Source organism: Fusarium redolens, assembly GCF_020744475.1.
Source record: "Fusarium redolens strain MPI-CAGE-AT-0023 chromosome Unknown BKA55scaffold_19, whole genome shotgun sequence".
Taxonomy (NCBI): domain Eukaryota; kingdom Fungi; phylum Ascomycota; class Sordariomycetes; order Hypocreales; family Nectriaceae; genus Fusarium; species Fusarium redolens.
The window spans coordinates 705,812-722,954 of NW_025763682.1; the positions used below are offsets into that span (position 1 = coordinate 705,812).

General features: G+C 49.1%; 6 protein-coding genes across 6 annotated transcripts; 4 read left to right on the top strand and 2 right to left on the bottom strand.

The window, feature by feature from the left end:
* Window positions 1–1,426: 1,426 nt before the first annotated feature.
* Window positions 1,427–3,575, bottom strand: BKA55DRAFT_695749 (uncharacterized protein; the record flags this gene model as incomplete). The annotated part of the gene is made up of 6 exons (XM_046200197.1): window positions 1,427–1,762; window positions 1,811–2,009; window positions 2,065–2,382; window positions 2,434–2,732; window positions 2,781–3,284; window positions 3,363–3,575. The coding sequence occupies 6 exons, from the start codon at window positions 3,573–3,575 to the stop codon at window positions 1,427–1,429; spliced, it is 1,869 nt and encodes a 622-aa protein (XP_046043990.1).
* Window positions 3,576–3,654: 79 nt separating this feature from the next.
* BKA55DRAFT_580984 (uncharacterized protein) lies at window positions 3,655–4,927 on the top strand. Its single transcript, XM_046194002.1, has one exon. It carries the CDS (start codon window positions 3,830–3,832, stop codon window positions 4,649–4,651), a length of 822 nt encoding a protein of 273 aa, XP_046043991.1. The 5' UTR covers window positions 3,655–3,829; the 3' UTR covers window positions 4,652–4,927.
* A 2,288-nt stretch (window positions 4,928–7,215) lies between these two features.
* BKA55DRAFT_695751 (mitochondrial carrier domain-containing protein) lies at window positions 7,216–8,322 on the bottom strand (the record flags this gene model as incomplete). The annotated part of the gene is made up of 3 exons (XM_046200198.1): window positions 7,216–7,264; window positions 7,316–8,064; window positions 8,125–8,322. 3 exons carry the CDS (start codon window positions 8,320–8,322, stop codon window positions 7,216–7,218), a joined length of 996 nt encoding a protein of 331 aa, XP_046043992.1.
* Window positions 8,323–8,880: 558 nt separating this feature from the next.
* On the top strand, window positions 8,881–10,709 carry BKA55DRAFT_710826 (major facilitator superfamily domain-containing protein; the record flags this gene model as incomplete). The annotated part of the gene is made up of 3 exons (XM_046200793.1): window positions 8,881–9,236; window positions 9,311–9,966; window positions 10,068–10,709. Exons 1-3 carry the CDS (start codon window positions 9,062–9,064, stop codon window positions 10,707–10,709), a joined length of 1,473 nt encoding a protein of 490 aa, XP_046043993.1. The 5' UTR covers window positions 8,881–9,061.
* Window positions 10,710–11,253: 544 nt separating this feature from the next.
* On the top strand, window positions 11,254–12,809 carry BKA55DRAFT_598310 (2-oxoacid dehydrogenase acyltransferase; the record flags this gene model as incomplete). Its single annotated transcript, XM_046196223.1, has 4 exons — window positions 11,254–11,925; window positions 11,999–12,385; window positions 12,450–12,632; window positions 12,693–12,809. The coding sequence occupies 4 exons, from the start codon at window positions 11,254–11,256 to the stop codon at window positions 12,807–12,809; spliced, it is 1,359 nt and encodes a 452-aa protein (XP_046043994.1).
* Window positions 12,810–13,576: 767 nt separating this feature from the next.
* Window positions 13,577–17,025, top strand: BKA55DRAFT_695754 (thiamine diphosphate-binding protein; the record flags this gene model as incomplete). The annotated part of the gene is made up of 3 exons (XM_046200199.1): window positions 13,577–13,924; window positions 13,985–16,397; window positions 16,505–17,025. The coding sequence occupies 3 exons, from the start codon at window positions 13,577–13,579 to the stop codon at window positions 17,023–17,025; spliced, it is 3,282 nt and encodes a 1,093-aa protein (XP_046043995.1).
* Window positions 17,026–17,143: the final 118 nt, after the last annotated feature.

The following is a 17,143-nucleotide window of genomic DNA, read 5'->3' on the forward strand; positions in this document are numbered from 1 at the left end:
AGTATGCTTAACCTGGCTGTCATACCTGTTCGATTTCGTCTCAGCTCTTATAATCCTCTTACTATGCAGCATGACCCTGTTCAGGTCGACAGTGTAGAATAAGGCAAAATACCAGGAGTACATTATATTCAGCAGCAGAGTAGTCAGTCATCTTGACAGCATCCTTGGAATTAGCCGGCGCATAAGGTGGCCATCTTATCTGTAATTGCCTTACTATTGCTGTTCTTGCAGGCCAGTCACATCCCTAATGTCACCTCAATTATTTCTTTGAAATCTTGGAGAGTTTGTCTGATAATTAAGGTATTGAATTGGCGTGAGGTCTAGCTGTATAGTTGGCCATTTCACTGTGACGCGTGGGTAGCCACCTATCCGCTAAAGACCATGTTAGTGAGTATGTTGGCCGCTAGATCATTGCGGTCTTGGAGGTGAGGTCATTAGTGGATGACCGCTTGCAGTAGCATTCGTGGAGATTGTCTAATAAATAAATTGAGCAGAGCTTCAATAAGTCTTCATATATATACAAGCGCTTCAGGTTTCGCTCACGATACTTTGAGCCCTCCCAAGTGCCAGACACCGAACCATCATTCTCACTGGTCTTTTAGCCTGAAGAGATGATTAATGATGACGGAAGGTAAACAAGACGTCGTGTTGGTCATTGCATCATCAACAGCCTTGATGTCAACGCTCGTTGAATTTGCTACAATTATCTGCGAACACAGAACAAGTAACAGTTTGCATACTCAGGGAAGATCATTTTAAAGTAAGAAGCCTTATTACTCAGATTTAATATCCGAATTAGATTGTTGAATTCACGACCCATCATACGACCATATAGCTAGTATGAGCTGTGCGCGGATATAGAACGTTTTGCACTTGCTCTCTTTGTTATCACTATTCAATAAGCACTTCCTTCCAAGTCGGCGCCCCCTAAGCTGACAGTTTCAGTAGGATGAGCGAAATCGCTAAATTTAAACATGCCCTCTCTGATGGGAACGAGAAGTGGCAAAATGAGACGGTCCAGATGCATCAGGCCCATATTTTTCAACAAGTAAAGGTTGGCCAGACTAACACCGAGAAGGAGCATCTTGAATGTAAGGACAAGGAAACGATCATTATGAGTAGCTTCACGATTAACATGAACGCTACACAATTACTAAAGTTAGGCAGCAGACTGAGCACAAGTCTAAGAGACCGACTCTCGTCACTCCTTTAGATAGAACATCAAGCGCTTATTGAATTCATAGGGCCTACCAGTACATACGACAAGGTGAAGGCTGGGCGGAAGCCGATGTCTCGAGAGCGGAATTGTCATGACGCTGCATCGCATCATTGGAGGAAGACCGACAAAGCTGCATGGATCGCCACGCTTGGCCTTGGAGAGGTCGAGTCATAGTGAATTGTTATCGGTTATTTAGAGCTCTGAAGTTTATGTATCCGTCTCTGTAATACTGCCCTTGCAAATTTCGGACAACTTGGTATGAACATGAGATGCAAGCCCGTTTCCCTCGACCTGACTAAGAAAGGCTGCGAGTTCTTGCTTGGATTCCGCGTCGATGTTCCCGAGGGGAGAGATTCTTGATATGCTGCTTGCTAGAAGGTCCATGCAGTCTCTGTAGATGCCCGCCTTCTGTGATCGATCTGCAAAAATAGAAAGTATCGCAGTACAGTCCCTGATGGCACGATCGACAGCCTTGGATACTGGCATGGCTCGCCGCCAGATGATGTATATTATCACCACGCCTAATTTGAATATAAAGAGCATCTTGCAAATTAGCATATAAGCTTCCAACACTTATATATCAGTACTCACATCAAACCAATGTTTTGGTAAATGCTTTCTCTTTTGAAGAGCCCTGAACGTTGCGCAGGAGTCACAACAGGCTTGGAGAAGTTTATCTGTGGTCTCTGACGCTGTTTCAAAGGGAACCGAGCTATAAAGCACAACTCGAGTCATGTGTGCGACGTAGACTACGCCAAGAGGGCTTGCATGGCCTTCGGTGTTTAGATGGCTATTCCTGTTGTCAGCCCAGAAGGCAACTTGAAGAGAGAGGTAGCTGCACGTACCTACTGGGAAAGACATCTTTGCTCTTGGCCCATCTATCAATCTCTAACCCCAGCTTCCCAAGACATTGATCCATCAAGTCGGGATCGACTTGTCGCGAAAAGGTGAGTATCTCGGAGTGAAGCTGCCTGACCCTGCACATGTGCGCAAAATAGCGTAGATCAAAACTATACAGGACCCCGCCTGAAGAACCTGGGGCATCAGCAGCCCAGGGCATGAAGAATTGCGGCTCGGGTTTAATATGATATGCAGGTGTTTCAACCCACTCATCAGGCGGGTACGGAGGAATATGCAGCGTTATTGCAACGACCTTGTCTAAGCTAACGAATGTTAATGATATACCTTTTTTAATATGATAGCTCTAAGCTTACCAGTAGATGCACCACCAAGCCTTAATCTTCATATCCGTTTCATGAGACCCATCGTTAGTGAGACAGTGGAAGCCGTTCAAGATTGCAAAGCGCATAACAACACCAACGATATGCACGACTCTGGCTGTGCTCTCTCCGTGAAGCTCGTGGAAGGCGTGGAGAAGCATGGCCTGGACGCGAGCAAGTGGTTTGAAAGAAGAATCAGCCATGATGTTCTGTTCCTGAAGGATCAGTTCCGGTTGTTGCCAAGTCCTGTTATCTAACCACGCATGCTGTAGGATTGCACCGTTGGCAAAGATCTGTTTATGTTGGTTAGTTTGAGACGAGGAGGGAGGTAGAGTACGCACCAGCTTCAACAGGCACATGGACCAGGCACTGTCGCTACAGGTGGCTATCTCGCCCGTTTTCCATTTCAGATACGCTGTGCTACATTCCTCGACATCGAGGAACGGGTAACGAGGGTGGATGATCTCAAAGTAAGTCTGGAAGAAGGAGGCGCCTTCACGGACTGAAATATCGGTCACGACGGCGGCTATTGGGGGATCAAGAGAGTGCGCAGTGTCTGCAGGCAGCGGCTGGGAGATGGAGAACAAGTTGTCGGCTGGGTATGTCAAGAGGTCGAATGAATTCCCTTGAGATGCTATCGGGGGCATATAGAATGTATGAAGAGGGTCAGTGAAGCTCAGTAAATCTGGACAAATGTTTGTCTGTGAATTTCGGGCTGGAGGACTACCAGACTCGGGATAATCTTGGGTTATGGACTCGGCCGTGCGTTGGTTGAGGCGTCCCTGAAGATGCGCAACCCGTTGCTCAAGGTCTTGTACGTAGGAGACGAGGTACGTGCCTGTAGGCTCATGGCTGGCAGGTACACATTCTTTAGGGTTTTAGATATGAACTACAGAGGGAAGAATGATAATCACAAGACTCACCAGCTTGCGCAGACGTGCAGTTTCGACACGCACCCCGGTCCTGGCCCTCGCACCGCTGCTTTCTTGCTCTGCATCGTTGGCACGCCGTTGCTTTCTTCCGTCGGAATCTTGGGGTTCTTGGCTGTGCAGAACCTCCTGTTGCGCTTTGATCTGGTTGCATGCTGGAAATAATGATGTGCTGGAGTCCGACGTCTCCGACGCGCTGCCCCTCATTTCGGATACTTTCGGCATATCGCCATTGACTTCTAGCGCCACTACACGCCGTCGGGTTTTATCCCCGATAACGATTGATGCTTTATTTGCTCCGAAAAGCCGATCAGGCTTCCTCCCATAACGACATTCATAATAACATAAAAAGAAGGACCTTCGCACCACTAACAGAAAATGGATTTCTCATCATCACATTACTACATCAAGCTCCCTTTTACTCTTCTTTCACCGTCATATCGCCCCTGGCAGTTACAACAATGAGGAATCAGCTGAGATATCCAGCTGGCCAGCACAACAAAGTGCATCGATTAGCCGACAAACGCGCTTCATATGATCTCGAAACAGTTCACAGCATCATGAATCGGTCATTCGTCTTCCACGTCTCGTTCCAGCCTGACGCTGAAGATCCCTTTCCAACCACCATCCCCATGCTCGGCGCCATGGGAAACTTTGACCATCCCAGCGCCGGCTTGAACGAGCCCCAGGACTGCTATATCCACGGGTACATCTCGGCCCGGATGGCTAATTTGTCGAGGGAGGCAATAGACAATGGACTTGCAGGTTTGCCCGTGTGCGTATCCGTCGCAAAAGTGGACGGTCTCATCTTGACCCTGAGCGCCTTCACCCACTCGTGCAACTACCGCTCAGCAGTCTTGTTTGGGCACGCAGCTCTGGTCACAGATGAGTCAGAAAAGCTGTGGGCGCTGGAGCTGATCACCAATAAGATCATCCCCGGTAGATGGGACCAGGTCCGCCAGCCCCCGAACAAATTCGAGCTTTTGCAGACGCAGGTCCTGCGCGTTCGAGTGACCAGCGGCAGTGCAAAGGTCCGCGCAGGGCCGCCGGCAGATGACAAGGAGGATGTCCAGGATCCAGCTGTCGTGGCGAATGTGTGGTCGGGATATGTTCCGCTGGTAGAGCGTATGGGGCAGCCCGTTCCCAGCGCGTACAATCAGCTCCAAGAGGTACCAGAGCATGTCAGAGATCTTCAAGAGGGGTATAATGAGGAGGCAGATGCCTACAACAACAAGCTGGTTAATCAGGTGCGTGAGGATGTAATTTCGTGGGGGACCATATAATAGTGCTCTAGTAATAGAATTCCTTGATTGAATTACAGTGCGGACCTGGCTTGGAGTACGAAAGAGGATTCGCCGCAATTCTTTTAGGTATACTATCAATCCTTCCACGTCTCCTATGGCTAGCTGAAATGTTAGCAGAAAAGCTTGAAATTCGAGCCAAATCCATTTCAAGGAGACTCCTACTTGGGGGGGCTTTCCAATTTGCCGGCACTCGCTAAAACTCCTGTCTGATCTGGAAGCCTGATATTCTGGCTATGTGCTTTGCGCAGCCTACTGTTGTCATTTCTTGGATCGAGAGGAATGAAAGGACTCGAGAAAGGCAGAGGGAGGGTCCTGTGGATGGTAGTTTCATCTTGCACGGAAGTGCTCGCTGTCGTCGCTAGATGGTAAGGAAGAAATGCTGCTTCATTGCGTTAACGGACAAGGCGACATGACCAATGGATTTCAGTTTTGGACACAGATGGGAGAACAAGGTTGAATACCTTGACGGCCTGAAACTGAACAATATGCATACTGGAGGGTATAAACACCGGGAAACTAACACTTTAAGCAATAGGTGAGGCAGGACCCAACCAATGCAATGCAAATTGAAGGCCAATGAATAAGGCTCTCACAATCGCTCTTTCCAAGAACCCTCAAGGTATTCCCACTCAGGCAATAACAGTGAAGGGCTGCTTGGCAAGCTCAGAGGGCCCATGTGTCAGGTTTGATCTCACCAATATGCGTCAACTCAGCCCCACTTTCATTGTAAGTAGGCGGACGAGGAGGAAGGAGAGTTAAGTTTCTCATGGGGCAAAACTCTGGTTAGGAGTAGGAGGGACCTTTTTGTCTAAATTACAAGTTACTTGAGTTGTCACTTTGGGTTCTTGATCAGGCCATTTGCAAGTCATATCTCGACATTCTTATACTTGATAAATTTCAGGGTGATAACATATGATCTCAAGTGCCAATGACTTGGTGGCATCTGAGTAGTACTTATACTTGACCTCATGAATGCCATTTGCGGAGCCTGCATTTAGTAAGGCTGGAACTTGCAAGAACTCAATCAGAGATATCGATTACAAGCCAAATTAGAGGTACACATACTCACGCCAATGTTTAAGATAAGTCTCACTTTAAAAGTCACTTGTCAATTACGGTTCTAAGCAACGGTACCATCGACTTCATAAACAAGGTTGACCACGCTGCCAAGGAGCCTGGCCCATGGACCTGGACAGAATTAGGGAAATCAATGCGTAGCTGGCTGGATGATAACTCTAATCGCATCCGAAATCAACCTCGCAATCATCAAGTCCACGGAAAACGTGAACAAGGACAGGAGCTTATATAGTGCAGAGACACGCGCTCGGTCCAGATATAATGTAAGTGTCTTCAAGGGTGAAATTGAATCGCGGTACGTTGCATTAGCTTGATGATAGAAAGTCTAGCGCTAGAGATCTTGGAGGCTATTGCTGACGGGCTACTGGGCGGACTTGAGAAGGGGAAGTGGAAATCGATGAGAAATGGGCAGTGGATAAGGTCAATCCGACCGCCAGTTTTAATTCAGAAAAACGATTGAATGGTCGAGTCCATGCATTTGAATCTTCATGTTGCAGTACTAAGATGCCGTTGGTATACGCTTACCTAGAGTCCCATTGCTCTAAAAGCCCAGTATATAATCGAAGTGACATATAAGATCATAAAAGACATTGGTTATAGTGGCGTTGAGTGGCTTAGCTTTTGGAATGTGGGTTGCTCGCTTAAATCAATCAGTTAAGTTAAAAATTTTTTAGACATAAGTCAGTGCTGGTTTCTCCAGGATAGGCCATAACCAAATTCATGCAACAGATGAAATAACTTCAATATCTTACAATATAAATACAAGGCAAGCTAAGCGCCATAAATAAAACCTGGTCTGGTTCTCTTTCTATTAAAACAGGCCCATCCAATAACCCATAGAAGGAAAGCAGAGATAATATCATTTCACCTAGCGCCTAAATGAACTAACTTATTTATTAAAGGATTACAGAAATCACGCTAATCTATAACACATAATCATTAAGATGGCACTTTGACCTATTACTTAGCACCATATAACACATTAATCTGTGGCTTTATGATAAAGTATAAAATACGTATTATCTATATCTGTATATATTTCATTTGTTCAAGATCATAAGGCCGAGGAACTTGGTCACCAGAGCTAATTATATATATTAGCCCAGATCAATGGTGTTACTAGTGGATCCGAGGTAAGGCGCGCGATGTAAGCACCAGCTATCAGCTATATCAACTGAAAATATGACTCTTAAAAACACACTTTAGGCAGCATACCAACCACTCTTCGGACGTATTGTGTGAGCTGCAGAAGATCCTCCCTAATCTGGAAATTTATTGTAACAACTCTTATGCTCCCCAATAACAAGGACGCCCTTGTAGGTAACTCTTAGTTATATTCTCTACATTATTTAAAACTTAATAACTTATTTCTAATAGGATATAAGAGAATATACTATTTCATACTTTATGATAAATATAATTACTATAATTCCCCCCTTCAATAATTAGACTATAAGTATCATACCCTAACTTGTTATCCAGCCAAGGTAGTCCGCTGTAACTAATGTTATCATACTTTACACATGTTAGCGTCAGAACAATACCTATAAACACTGGGTAACTTACGCGTGTGGTGCAATTCGGAAATAGAACGTTCCAAAGCCACGATAAAATCGCATCCAGCCTTCTTCCGCGGCTACCTTTCGAAAGCAGTCGACCATGGAGTTATAGGCTAGCTTGCCATTAGGGCCTGGCTTCTGTCTCTGCAGCCGCGTCTTAACAAAATCGAAAGGGATACCAACAACGGCAGAGAGAAAGCCAGCAATAGCGCTTGCTGTCAGGGTTTGCATAGATGCCGACCATTGGGTCCGTGTCTTTAGTCGGGCCTTGGCCTCGGAGAAGAACGTAAGCTGGCCCAGGTTCAGTGACATAGCTCGGGCAATAGTCGGTGTCGCTCCGGCCCAAAGAGCCCTACCGCCTTCCGCTTTAGTGATAGATACTAATGCGTCGACGACCGACCTATAGTTGCTCCGCTTAGCAGCTGGGAGGAGGCCATCGGCCTGCATTCGGACCAGGGCGAGGTCCGCTGGGTTTGCTAGAAAAGCCCCAAGGCCACCTGCTAAGAGTCCGGCGGCGCATCGTTCTGCAAAGCTGACCGTTGTATTTCGTTCTTGGTGGTGCTGCTGCAGGCGCTTCATGAACATATCGAAGAACCCCAACCTCGATGTTGTGTAGACCCCCTGACGGAAGAGACCAGCGGACAGGCCGGCGTAAAAGTCGAGAATCCTGCCCTGGACGAGAATCGTCCTTGCTATCGAAAGTGGCGTGGGTTTTGGCACACCCATTTGGCTACTGTCGACAAGTTGCAACCGCACCTTGTTTTGTACTCAGGGTACGTGTCATTTTACGGGAGTTAACTTTGGTTCAATGCTTACCTTGACCATATCGATGGGCTGGATGACAGTGGTTGCAATCATACCAGAAATGCCTCCGTTGATGAAGGGCAAGATACCTCTCATGAGTGGTGTATGGAGAATGCCATTGGGAACATGAGGTTCTGTCCTCTGCTGTAGGTTCTTAGTGACCGTATCTACCTCGGATTGCATGTCGCTAGCAACCCAGGAAGAACCCATTCTTTGACAGAGGAAACGATCGAGACAAAACAAATTTATTATTTGATACTCATGTAATACCGAGCGGTAGAACGTGGTAAACCATTGTGCTTTATAGCAACTCGCTGCGAAAACATCAGACACTTTTACCACTTAAATCTAATCAATACTCATACCCCACTGTGCAATATATGAGTTCGGCTCTTTAGAAGCCAACAACCGAGACTTGTAATTGAGCTACATGGAAGACTGGGCTCGGGAACAGTTTCCGGTATCGATCCGAATTCATGCCCGGGGTTCGTGCCTTAAACTCCATCAGGAGCCAATGACTTGATTGCTCATCCCGTTCAGGAGATCGACAAAAGACCAGCGCGAAGGCCTGGACCCCAGATCAGTCGAAACCCACGCGGGGTAGAATGGCTCGCTCACCCACTCGATGGACGTTATCATGGGGTAGAACTGGAGACTCTTGACTTCACTGGTCACAAGACCAAACCTACCCCGCCAATTCCCCGGACTGAGTTCCCCCGGCTGAGAGAAACCCCGCATAGTGTGATCCGGCTTGAGAACTTAGGGCCGGGAAGAGTCTCCTTGAGAGGCCACCTAATAACATAACACCCTAGATTGGCCGAGACTTCCACTAAGGTCTTAGAACTTGATATATAATGCCACAGGGATCTTCCTTTCCCTTGTTCCTGTCATCAAACTCGTGCTCGTTTCGATCAAGTATTTACAACTATCCACCAAATAGTAACGCAATATGGATACAAAGGATATAAAGAACAAGGACTTCACCACTGCTTCGACCCAAATCGAGCACAAAGACGGCACCCATGTCACTTTCGAGGCTATCGATGAAGCCGAGGAGAGGCAAGTCGTGCGCAAGCTCGATCTCCATGTGCTCCCTCTGATGACCTTGGTATATTTCTGCATGTGTGAGTCTACTCTGTTACTGACACTCTTCCAACCCCATCATCGGAATTGGAGAACAACAGGCTGATCAACACAGACTTGGACAAGCAATCTATTACATACGCTGCCATCTTCGGATTGCGGTCAGACTTGAACCTGACTGGCGAAGAGTACAGCTGGTGTGTCTCGGCATTCTACCTTGGTCAGCTACTTTCCAACTGGCCTGCTGCATACCTCCTCGGCCGACTGCCTTTGAAGACCTTCATCGGCTGCACCATCGTTGTCTGGGGCGTGGCCTGCGTTTGTGTAGGTCTCCCCCAAAACTTTGGGGGAATGATGGCTGCACGATTCTTTCTCGGTTTAACCGAAGGCGCCGTCTCTCCAGCCTTTGTCATGTTGACCTCGGTCTGGTACAAGCGTCGAGAGCACCCTGTCCGCGTTGCCACTTGGGTATCTATGAATGGCTTCGCTCAAATCACAAATGCACTTATAATGTTCGGGCTCGGTCGTGCCAAACTGGCTATCGAGTCCTGGCGGGTACTCTTCTTTCTCATTGGCGGGCTGACTGTCACGTCTGGGCTGCTGTTTTACTTCCTGCTCCCAGGAGACACCATGACAGCATGGTTTCTGACGCCTCGCCAACGAGAAATCGCCACTAGGAGGCTCGCTATAGATCGCAGCACCCGCGATCGCACAGACTTCAACCGATCTCAGTTCAACGAAGCTTACAAATCACCCATCACTTGGCTCTACGTATCAATGGCGCTTGGTATTACTCTCACGACAGCCATAATCAAGGCGAGTAGATTCTGACCTCACCGTTGATTTGCAGGTCTTGCTAACTCTGGCGGCAGTTTTCCTCAATCGTTATCAACGGCTTCGGTTACGATAAGTATACTACAATGCTCGTGGGGCTGCCCGGCGGTGCCCTGAACATTCTGACTACTTGGTTTGGAGCATTTGTCCCGCGTCTCGTCAAGAGCAAGTACAGTCGAACGTGTACGGCCCTTTTTCTGTGCTGCATTCCTCTTCTCGGTGCCATATTGCTTGCGACGCTGCCTGCCTCCAAGTCTTGGGGTATCGTTGTGTCAACCTGGATGGCGAATGCCGTCACTTGCTTGCTCAGCAGCTGCTCGGCTCTCATGGCTAGCAACGTGAAAGGAAACACGAAGAAGTCGTCGACCACGACAGTGTTTTTCGTGGCTTATTGCGTCGGCTGTATCATCTCACCTCAGGCTTGGACCGAGGCTGACGCGCCCCGGTATCTTAAGGGATGCATCCTTAGCATTGCTTCATTGGTTTACCTGATGATCACTTTGGTCGTTTACGCATTTCTGCTGGACAAGGAAAACAAACTGCGGGACAGAAAGGCGACAGAGGGTCACGTTGACTACATGGTGGAATCACAAGGGCGTGCCGAGGGCATCCAGAGTGGCGTGGCCATTGATTCAGACTTGACTGATCGCCAGGACAAGGCCTTCCGATACATTCTGTAACTAGGCACCTGACAGTGTCTAGAGAATCCTTAACATGTTAGTGTAAGTGGCAAATACTTTGCCATGATTCAAGACTTCCCAATCTCGATAGGCCCAGCCATCAGTTACGACGGGAGGTAGGTATTGAAAGCTTAGACAAGAATGATGAACAAAGTAAGCCAACGAAGAACCTCGTAGGCCTATGCAACTGTGAATAGTGGCTTGAACGCTATTGAACTTTATAACGTACGTACATGATTTGAAGTCCTTACAGAAAACTCGAATATTTGAGGCATGTGGAGTGCGGGGCCGGTCAACGCTTGACCCAAACCCGAGGCCGAACCCGAGCTCGACGCCTTTCGGAAGAAACATCCGGAAAGGAAATTCCGTCGTCCCTCGTCTGGGCCTTGACCGAGAGCTCGGTCATTATGTTCCAAATGGGCCCGGCCGCAATTGCATTTGTAAAGGGCGAATCCTTGTTCCGTAGTTTGATCTCAGCTCTATCAATCCTAAAAGGCACTCCAGGTCGCTTGCTCTCTGACCAACTTCCACATACTGGACAAAGATGCTTGGGAAAACTCTTTGTCAACGGGCGGCGTTGCAAGTTCGACCGCTACAATACGTGGCTCGGCCCTCTCGGCTTACTCCCCCAGGGGCTAGAGATGCGGCACGTGCCCATCAAAAGATCCAAATCCCGTACACGCCATCCTGCCGTCATTTCAGTGGCAGTGGAGCTCGATATGCGGATCTTATTGTCCAGGTCCCTCCGATGGCCGAGTCTATCAGCGAGGGCACACTTGCAACCATCCACAAAAAGGTTGGGGACCGAATCGGAGCGGATGAAGAGATTGCCAGCATTGAGACGGACAAGATCGATGTGGCAGTCAACGCAGCCGAGGAGGGAGTCGTTGCTGAGCTGTTGGCTCATGAAGGCGATGTTGTCAAAGTTGGTCAGCCCATCGCCCGCATAGAAACCGGCCCTAGTGATAGTGCCACTACGTCTCACGTTCCCGAAAAGCAATCCTCCGATAAAACCGCAAAGGATGCCCCGGCTCCCGTACAGAAAGAACCCGGAGAAAGCAAGAGTGTTGAAAGCAAAGAGAAGGCAATCGAAAGCTCAACAGGCTCCGCAGGGCGCGTAGCTTCTACAAGTTCTTCACCGGAAAGCCTACCACAGCCCATCGATGAGCATGCTGTTGACCCGAAACGCGAATCCTCCCTGCGAGGCGAGCACATGGTATGTGTCGAATATCCAGAAGCCATGATGTAACATAACAGTGTCTTCCTTCGGAAATGCTTACTTTTGGCAGGAGAAAATGTCACGCATGCGCAAAACCATTGCTACACGCCTCAAACAGTCTCAAAATACATGTGCCTCGCTGACGACGGTTCAAGAGATTGATATGACGGCTCTGATGCAGTGGCGGGTAAAGCATAAGGAAGACGTGGCTAAGCAGTATGGCGTAAGGCTAGGCTACATGGGTGCCTTTGCAAAGGCCACAGCTCTTGCTGCGAAGCAAGTCCCCGAGATCAATGCCAGTATCGACACGGATCGTGAGGTCATCACCTATCGAGACTACGTCGACATCAGCATCGCCGTCTCCTCTCCTAAGGGGCTAGTGACACCTGTGGTAAGAGACTGTGATTTGCTGAGTATAATCGAGTTAGAAAAGGAGATTGCCATCGTGGCACAGAAGGCGAGTCTATCACTCCGCCAGTGCATTTCGTTCTGCTAACTAACCTCCATGACTTGACGTATAGGCCCGAGAAGCCAAATTGACCATGGATGATCTCACTGGTGGCAACTTTTCCATCAGTAATCCTGGCATTTTTAACTCTTTGTTCGGGACGCCGGTGATCAACTATCCACAAGCTGCGGTTTTCAACATGAACACAATCAAAGACCGTGTGGTTGCCGTGGACGGCAAGCCCGAGATCCGACCGGTAGGTGCTCCTTTTTGAATCATTCCCGGTATATCGGCGAGCTCATGATGAATGTGACAGATGATGTATATCACCGTAACATACGACCACAGACTGATTGACGGTAGAGAAGCCGTCTCCTTCCTGAACATCGTTAAGAACTATATCGAGGACCCCGCTCGGATGCTCCTTGAGTAGTGTGGAGAAGGACGAGACATTGATGAGACTCGGCTTTCTATTCAATCTCCCAGGGTTGTACAACTATTGTAGACGTGTGCTGTCAAAAAGAAAATGATCAACAAAAGTGGCGGCAGTTGTCAATCTTTCAAGCTCTCTTGTGTTCCGCATCGCCAGTTCACATCTCTAGTTATATCACCAAGGGCAAAACTCTAGATATGAGAGTAACAAATATGTAGTTTGTTAAGAGACTCTTAAGAATATTTCTATTGCCTTAATATTATGATATTTATCAGTCTACCTATGCAATGTACTTAATATAGCTAGTATGAACCTAGATGCTCTTTGCGTTTGAGGTCGTGAATTTCGCCAGTAACTTCTCTGTCTTATCGCTTTAGGAAGCCCAAGTAGTGCAAGACTTCTTTTCAAGTATTATAAGTTGAGGCTTGTTTGAAATTGGGCCCAAGAATAACCTAGCATGTTTAGTGGGAAGACATTCGGAGTTGTCACAGTTCCGCATCTGCACGCTAAAATTCGGGAGTCGGAGCCTCGGCTTGAGTTTCCGTGGATCACGGATATGCTCATAGAGTTATGTGAGCCAACATCCGTTCGGCCCGGGGGTACCTCGACGGCGGGGAAGTGCGTGTGAGCAATTGTTGGGTCAGGCTCGGAGGCTTGTCTGGCAATGCCGGGAGTCAAGGTGGCCATGCTATCATGCCTATGTACCTGGCCTCATTATCACCACGGTCACTTACTGTTTAGACTGGAGTTGCAATCTTCAGGGTTACATGTTACCTGATCATACATACTTTGCGCCTGAGAAATCTGGAAGCATCACCAAGCTTTGGGGAACACGCACACCGTCAACGACGATGCTCTATACTCAAAGAACGCTGGTTGCGCGGGAAGCCTTGAAGTTTCGGTGTCGTCGTATAACCTCTGCCAGTTACTGCCGCTCCATCGTCAAATCCGGAGCCTGTTCTTGCGTGCAGCCAAATAACCTACCATGCACCCAAAGGACATTCGCATCGGCCGCAGAGGTGTTGGCCGGGAGCGAGAGCCATATTGCTCAGCATCAGTTCCAAGATATTCCCTTGATGACTAGGTCATCGGATCCAGATAAAGATTTACCACCGGTGAGTAGAAGAAAAAAGTATACAAGACTTATGCAAGGTGCTGATGCTAAGCTAACCTAGAGCATCTCCGACTCATTCCTGCAGGGAGGGGCGGCCAACTACATTGACGAGATGTTAAGGTCGTGGAAGCAGGACCCAGAGTCTGTCCATGTTTCTTGGAGGACATACTTCCGTAACATGGAGGATCGATCAAGGCCCGCATCTGAGGCCTTCCAGCCACCACCAGGACTTGTATCCTCTCGTCAACCGTTGGCCGCACCGGGGCTCGACTCCGGCCAGGCAGCCGAGGTGTTACTACATCTCAAAGTCCAGCATTTGGTGCGTGCGTATCAGTCCCGAGGACACTATCATGCCAAGACGGATCCCTTGGGTGAACGAGTGAATGCCTTGCACGTGGGTTCCAATCAATCTGGTCTCGCACGCGCCGTCGAGCTTGAGCCATCCTACTATGGCTTTACCGAGAAGGACATGGACCGCCATTTCAACCTCGGCCCCGGTATACTTCCTCGCTACGCAACCGAGGGAAGAAAGTCAATGAGCCTACGTGACATTATTGCGGCCTGCGAGCAGAGGTACTGCGGCAGCTATGGAGTTGAGTATCTGCACATCCCAGACCGCGCCAAGTGTGACTGGTTAAGGGATCGTCTCGAGATACCCAAACCGGCCAAGTTCTCGCGAGAGGAGAAACGCCGGATTCTTGATGGTCTCGTCTGGGGAACGTCTTTTGAACGATTTCTCGCCGCCAAGTTCCCCAACGAGAAGCGCTTTGGCTTAGATGGCTCCGAAGGACTCGTTCCGGGTGTCATGTCCATGATTGACCACAGCGCCGACGTCCATGGCGTGCAAGACATCACAATTGGCAGCTGTCACCGCGGGCGCTTGACCATGCTTGGAACTGTGTATGGAAAGGCACCAGAGGCCATATTTGCTGAGTTTGCTGGGCGGGTTCGCTCGGATATGCTGCGAAACATGGCTGGTGATGTCAAGTACCATCTTGGCCACCAGGGCCAGCGGGTCTCTCCCGACGGGCATACTGTGGACATTTCTGTCCTTGCGAACCCCTCGCATCTCGAGGCAGTTGATCCCGTCGCCACAGGCAGGGCCTTTGCAACCCAGCGGTTGAACAACGACCCGAAGAAGAAGAGGAACATGTGTGTCACTCTTCACGGCGATGCTGCTATTGCAGGGCAGGGTGTTGTCTACGAGACTCTTGGCTTGTCGCGCTTGCCGGCGTATGATGTGGGTGGCACCATTCGGCTTGTGGTTAACAATCAGGTTGGGTTCACTACGGATTTGCATTGTTCCAGATCAACCCCTTATGCCTCAGACATTGCCAAGGTCGTCGACGCCCCGATCTTCCATGTGAATGCTGATGATGTAGAGTCGGTGGTCTTCCTCTGTAAACTAGCGGCAGACTGGCGAGCCACGTTCCATAGCGACTGCGTTGTGGACATCATCTGTTACCGGAAGTTTGGCCACAACGAATTCGACCAGCCCAGCTTCACGCAGCCTCTGATGTACCAAAAGGTCGCTGCACAAACACCCTCGTTAGACAAGTACGTCCAGAAGTTGGTGTCCGAAGGCTCGTTCACGATGGAAGAGATCGATTGCCTGCGCGAAAGCGTCTGGAACCGTCTGAACGAGATATACGACAGCAGCAAGGAATTTGTCTCGTCTCGGGAAGCATTTACGGCCCCGTGGCAGAGTCTGAAGTCTCCGGAGAGTCTGAAGAACGAAGTTCTGCCACCCGTCACTACAGCTATTGACGAAGCAATCGTTGGGCAGGTGGCAACCAAGGCTCTAAGCGTCCCCAGTGACTTTCAGCTACACAGTAACTTGGAACGAATCCTTGCGGGCCGTAAGAAGGCCCTGGACAACGGAACGGTAGACTGGTCTACCGCAGAGGCATTGGCCTTTGGAACCCTGTGTCTTGAGAAACATCCTGTGCGTCTTACAGGACAAGATGTCCAAAGGGGAACCTTCTCGCAGCGTCATGCCGTGCTGCACGACCAGGAAACTGGAGAGTCTTGGACACCTCTGAACAACCTTGCCGTGGAGCAGGCACCCTTCGAGGTAGAGAACTCGCCGCTGAGTGAGTTTGGTGCCCTGGGCTTCGAGTACGGCGTGACATTGGCAGATCCACACTCACTCGTCATGTGGGAGGCTCAGTTCGGAGATTTCGCAAACAACACGCAGGTCATCATTGACAACTTTATTGCCAGCGGCGAGACGAAATGGCTTGACCGGTCTGGCCTGATCCTCTCTTTGCCCCATGGCTATGATGGACAGGGCGCTGAGCACTCATCTGCCCGCATCGAGCGCTTCTTGATGCTCTGCTCGGAGGAGGGTAGGATATACCCATCGGAACCTGAGCGTGCCCATCAAGATGCCAACATGGGACTGGTCTACATGACTACGCCCGCCAATTACTTTCACGTTGTACGTCGACAGATGAAGAGAGAGTACAGAAAGCGTACGTATTTCCCGCAGATGCCCCCTGCAGACCTTTTGACTTGCCTCAAGATTACTTGATGTTTTTGAAGGCCAAGCTTCAGAAATCACTCACTGACTGTCATATAGCTCTGGTCATATTCTTCTCGAAGTCTCTTCTTCGCCACCCACTGACTCGCTCCGGTATTGCTGACTTCACTGGCTCGTCAACCTTCCAACCAGTCATCACCGACCCCGAGCACGGCCACACCATCGAAGATCCGGAGTCCATACAGCGAGTTGTTATCTGCTCAGGCCAAGTATATGCCGCGATCCAAAAACATAGAGAAGCGGCAGGCATCAAGAACGTGGCCATCACGAGAATAGAGGAGCTTCATCCCTTCCCCTGGGCCGAGGTGAAATCCAACCTTGATCAGTACAAGAATGCGAAGACGATTGTTTGGGCGCAAGAGGAGCACTACAACGGTGGAGCGTGGCATTACATGCGCGATCGGTTAGATGCAGTCCTTAACGAGACAGAACATCTTGCTGGACGTCGCGTGCTCTTTGCGGGTCGTGGAACGAGCGCCAGTCCGGCTACAGGTCTCAAGCATCTTCACTATGCTGAGGAAAAAGCACTCCTTGATGACGTGTTTAATGTTCAAAATTAGATAATAAGGCATCTTGGATTTAGCATGCTGAGTTCAGCGCTCTAGAAGTACAACACATCTGAAGTCCACGACTATTATCTTGTTGCAGACATTACGTGATTGCTGACTACCTGTGAGC

Coding starts and splice junctions, on each gene's coding strand:
- BKA55DRAFT_580984 (XM_046194002.1), top strand. CDS start 3,830: ATGAGGAATCAGCTGAGATATCCAGCTGGCCAGCACAACAAAGTGCAT.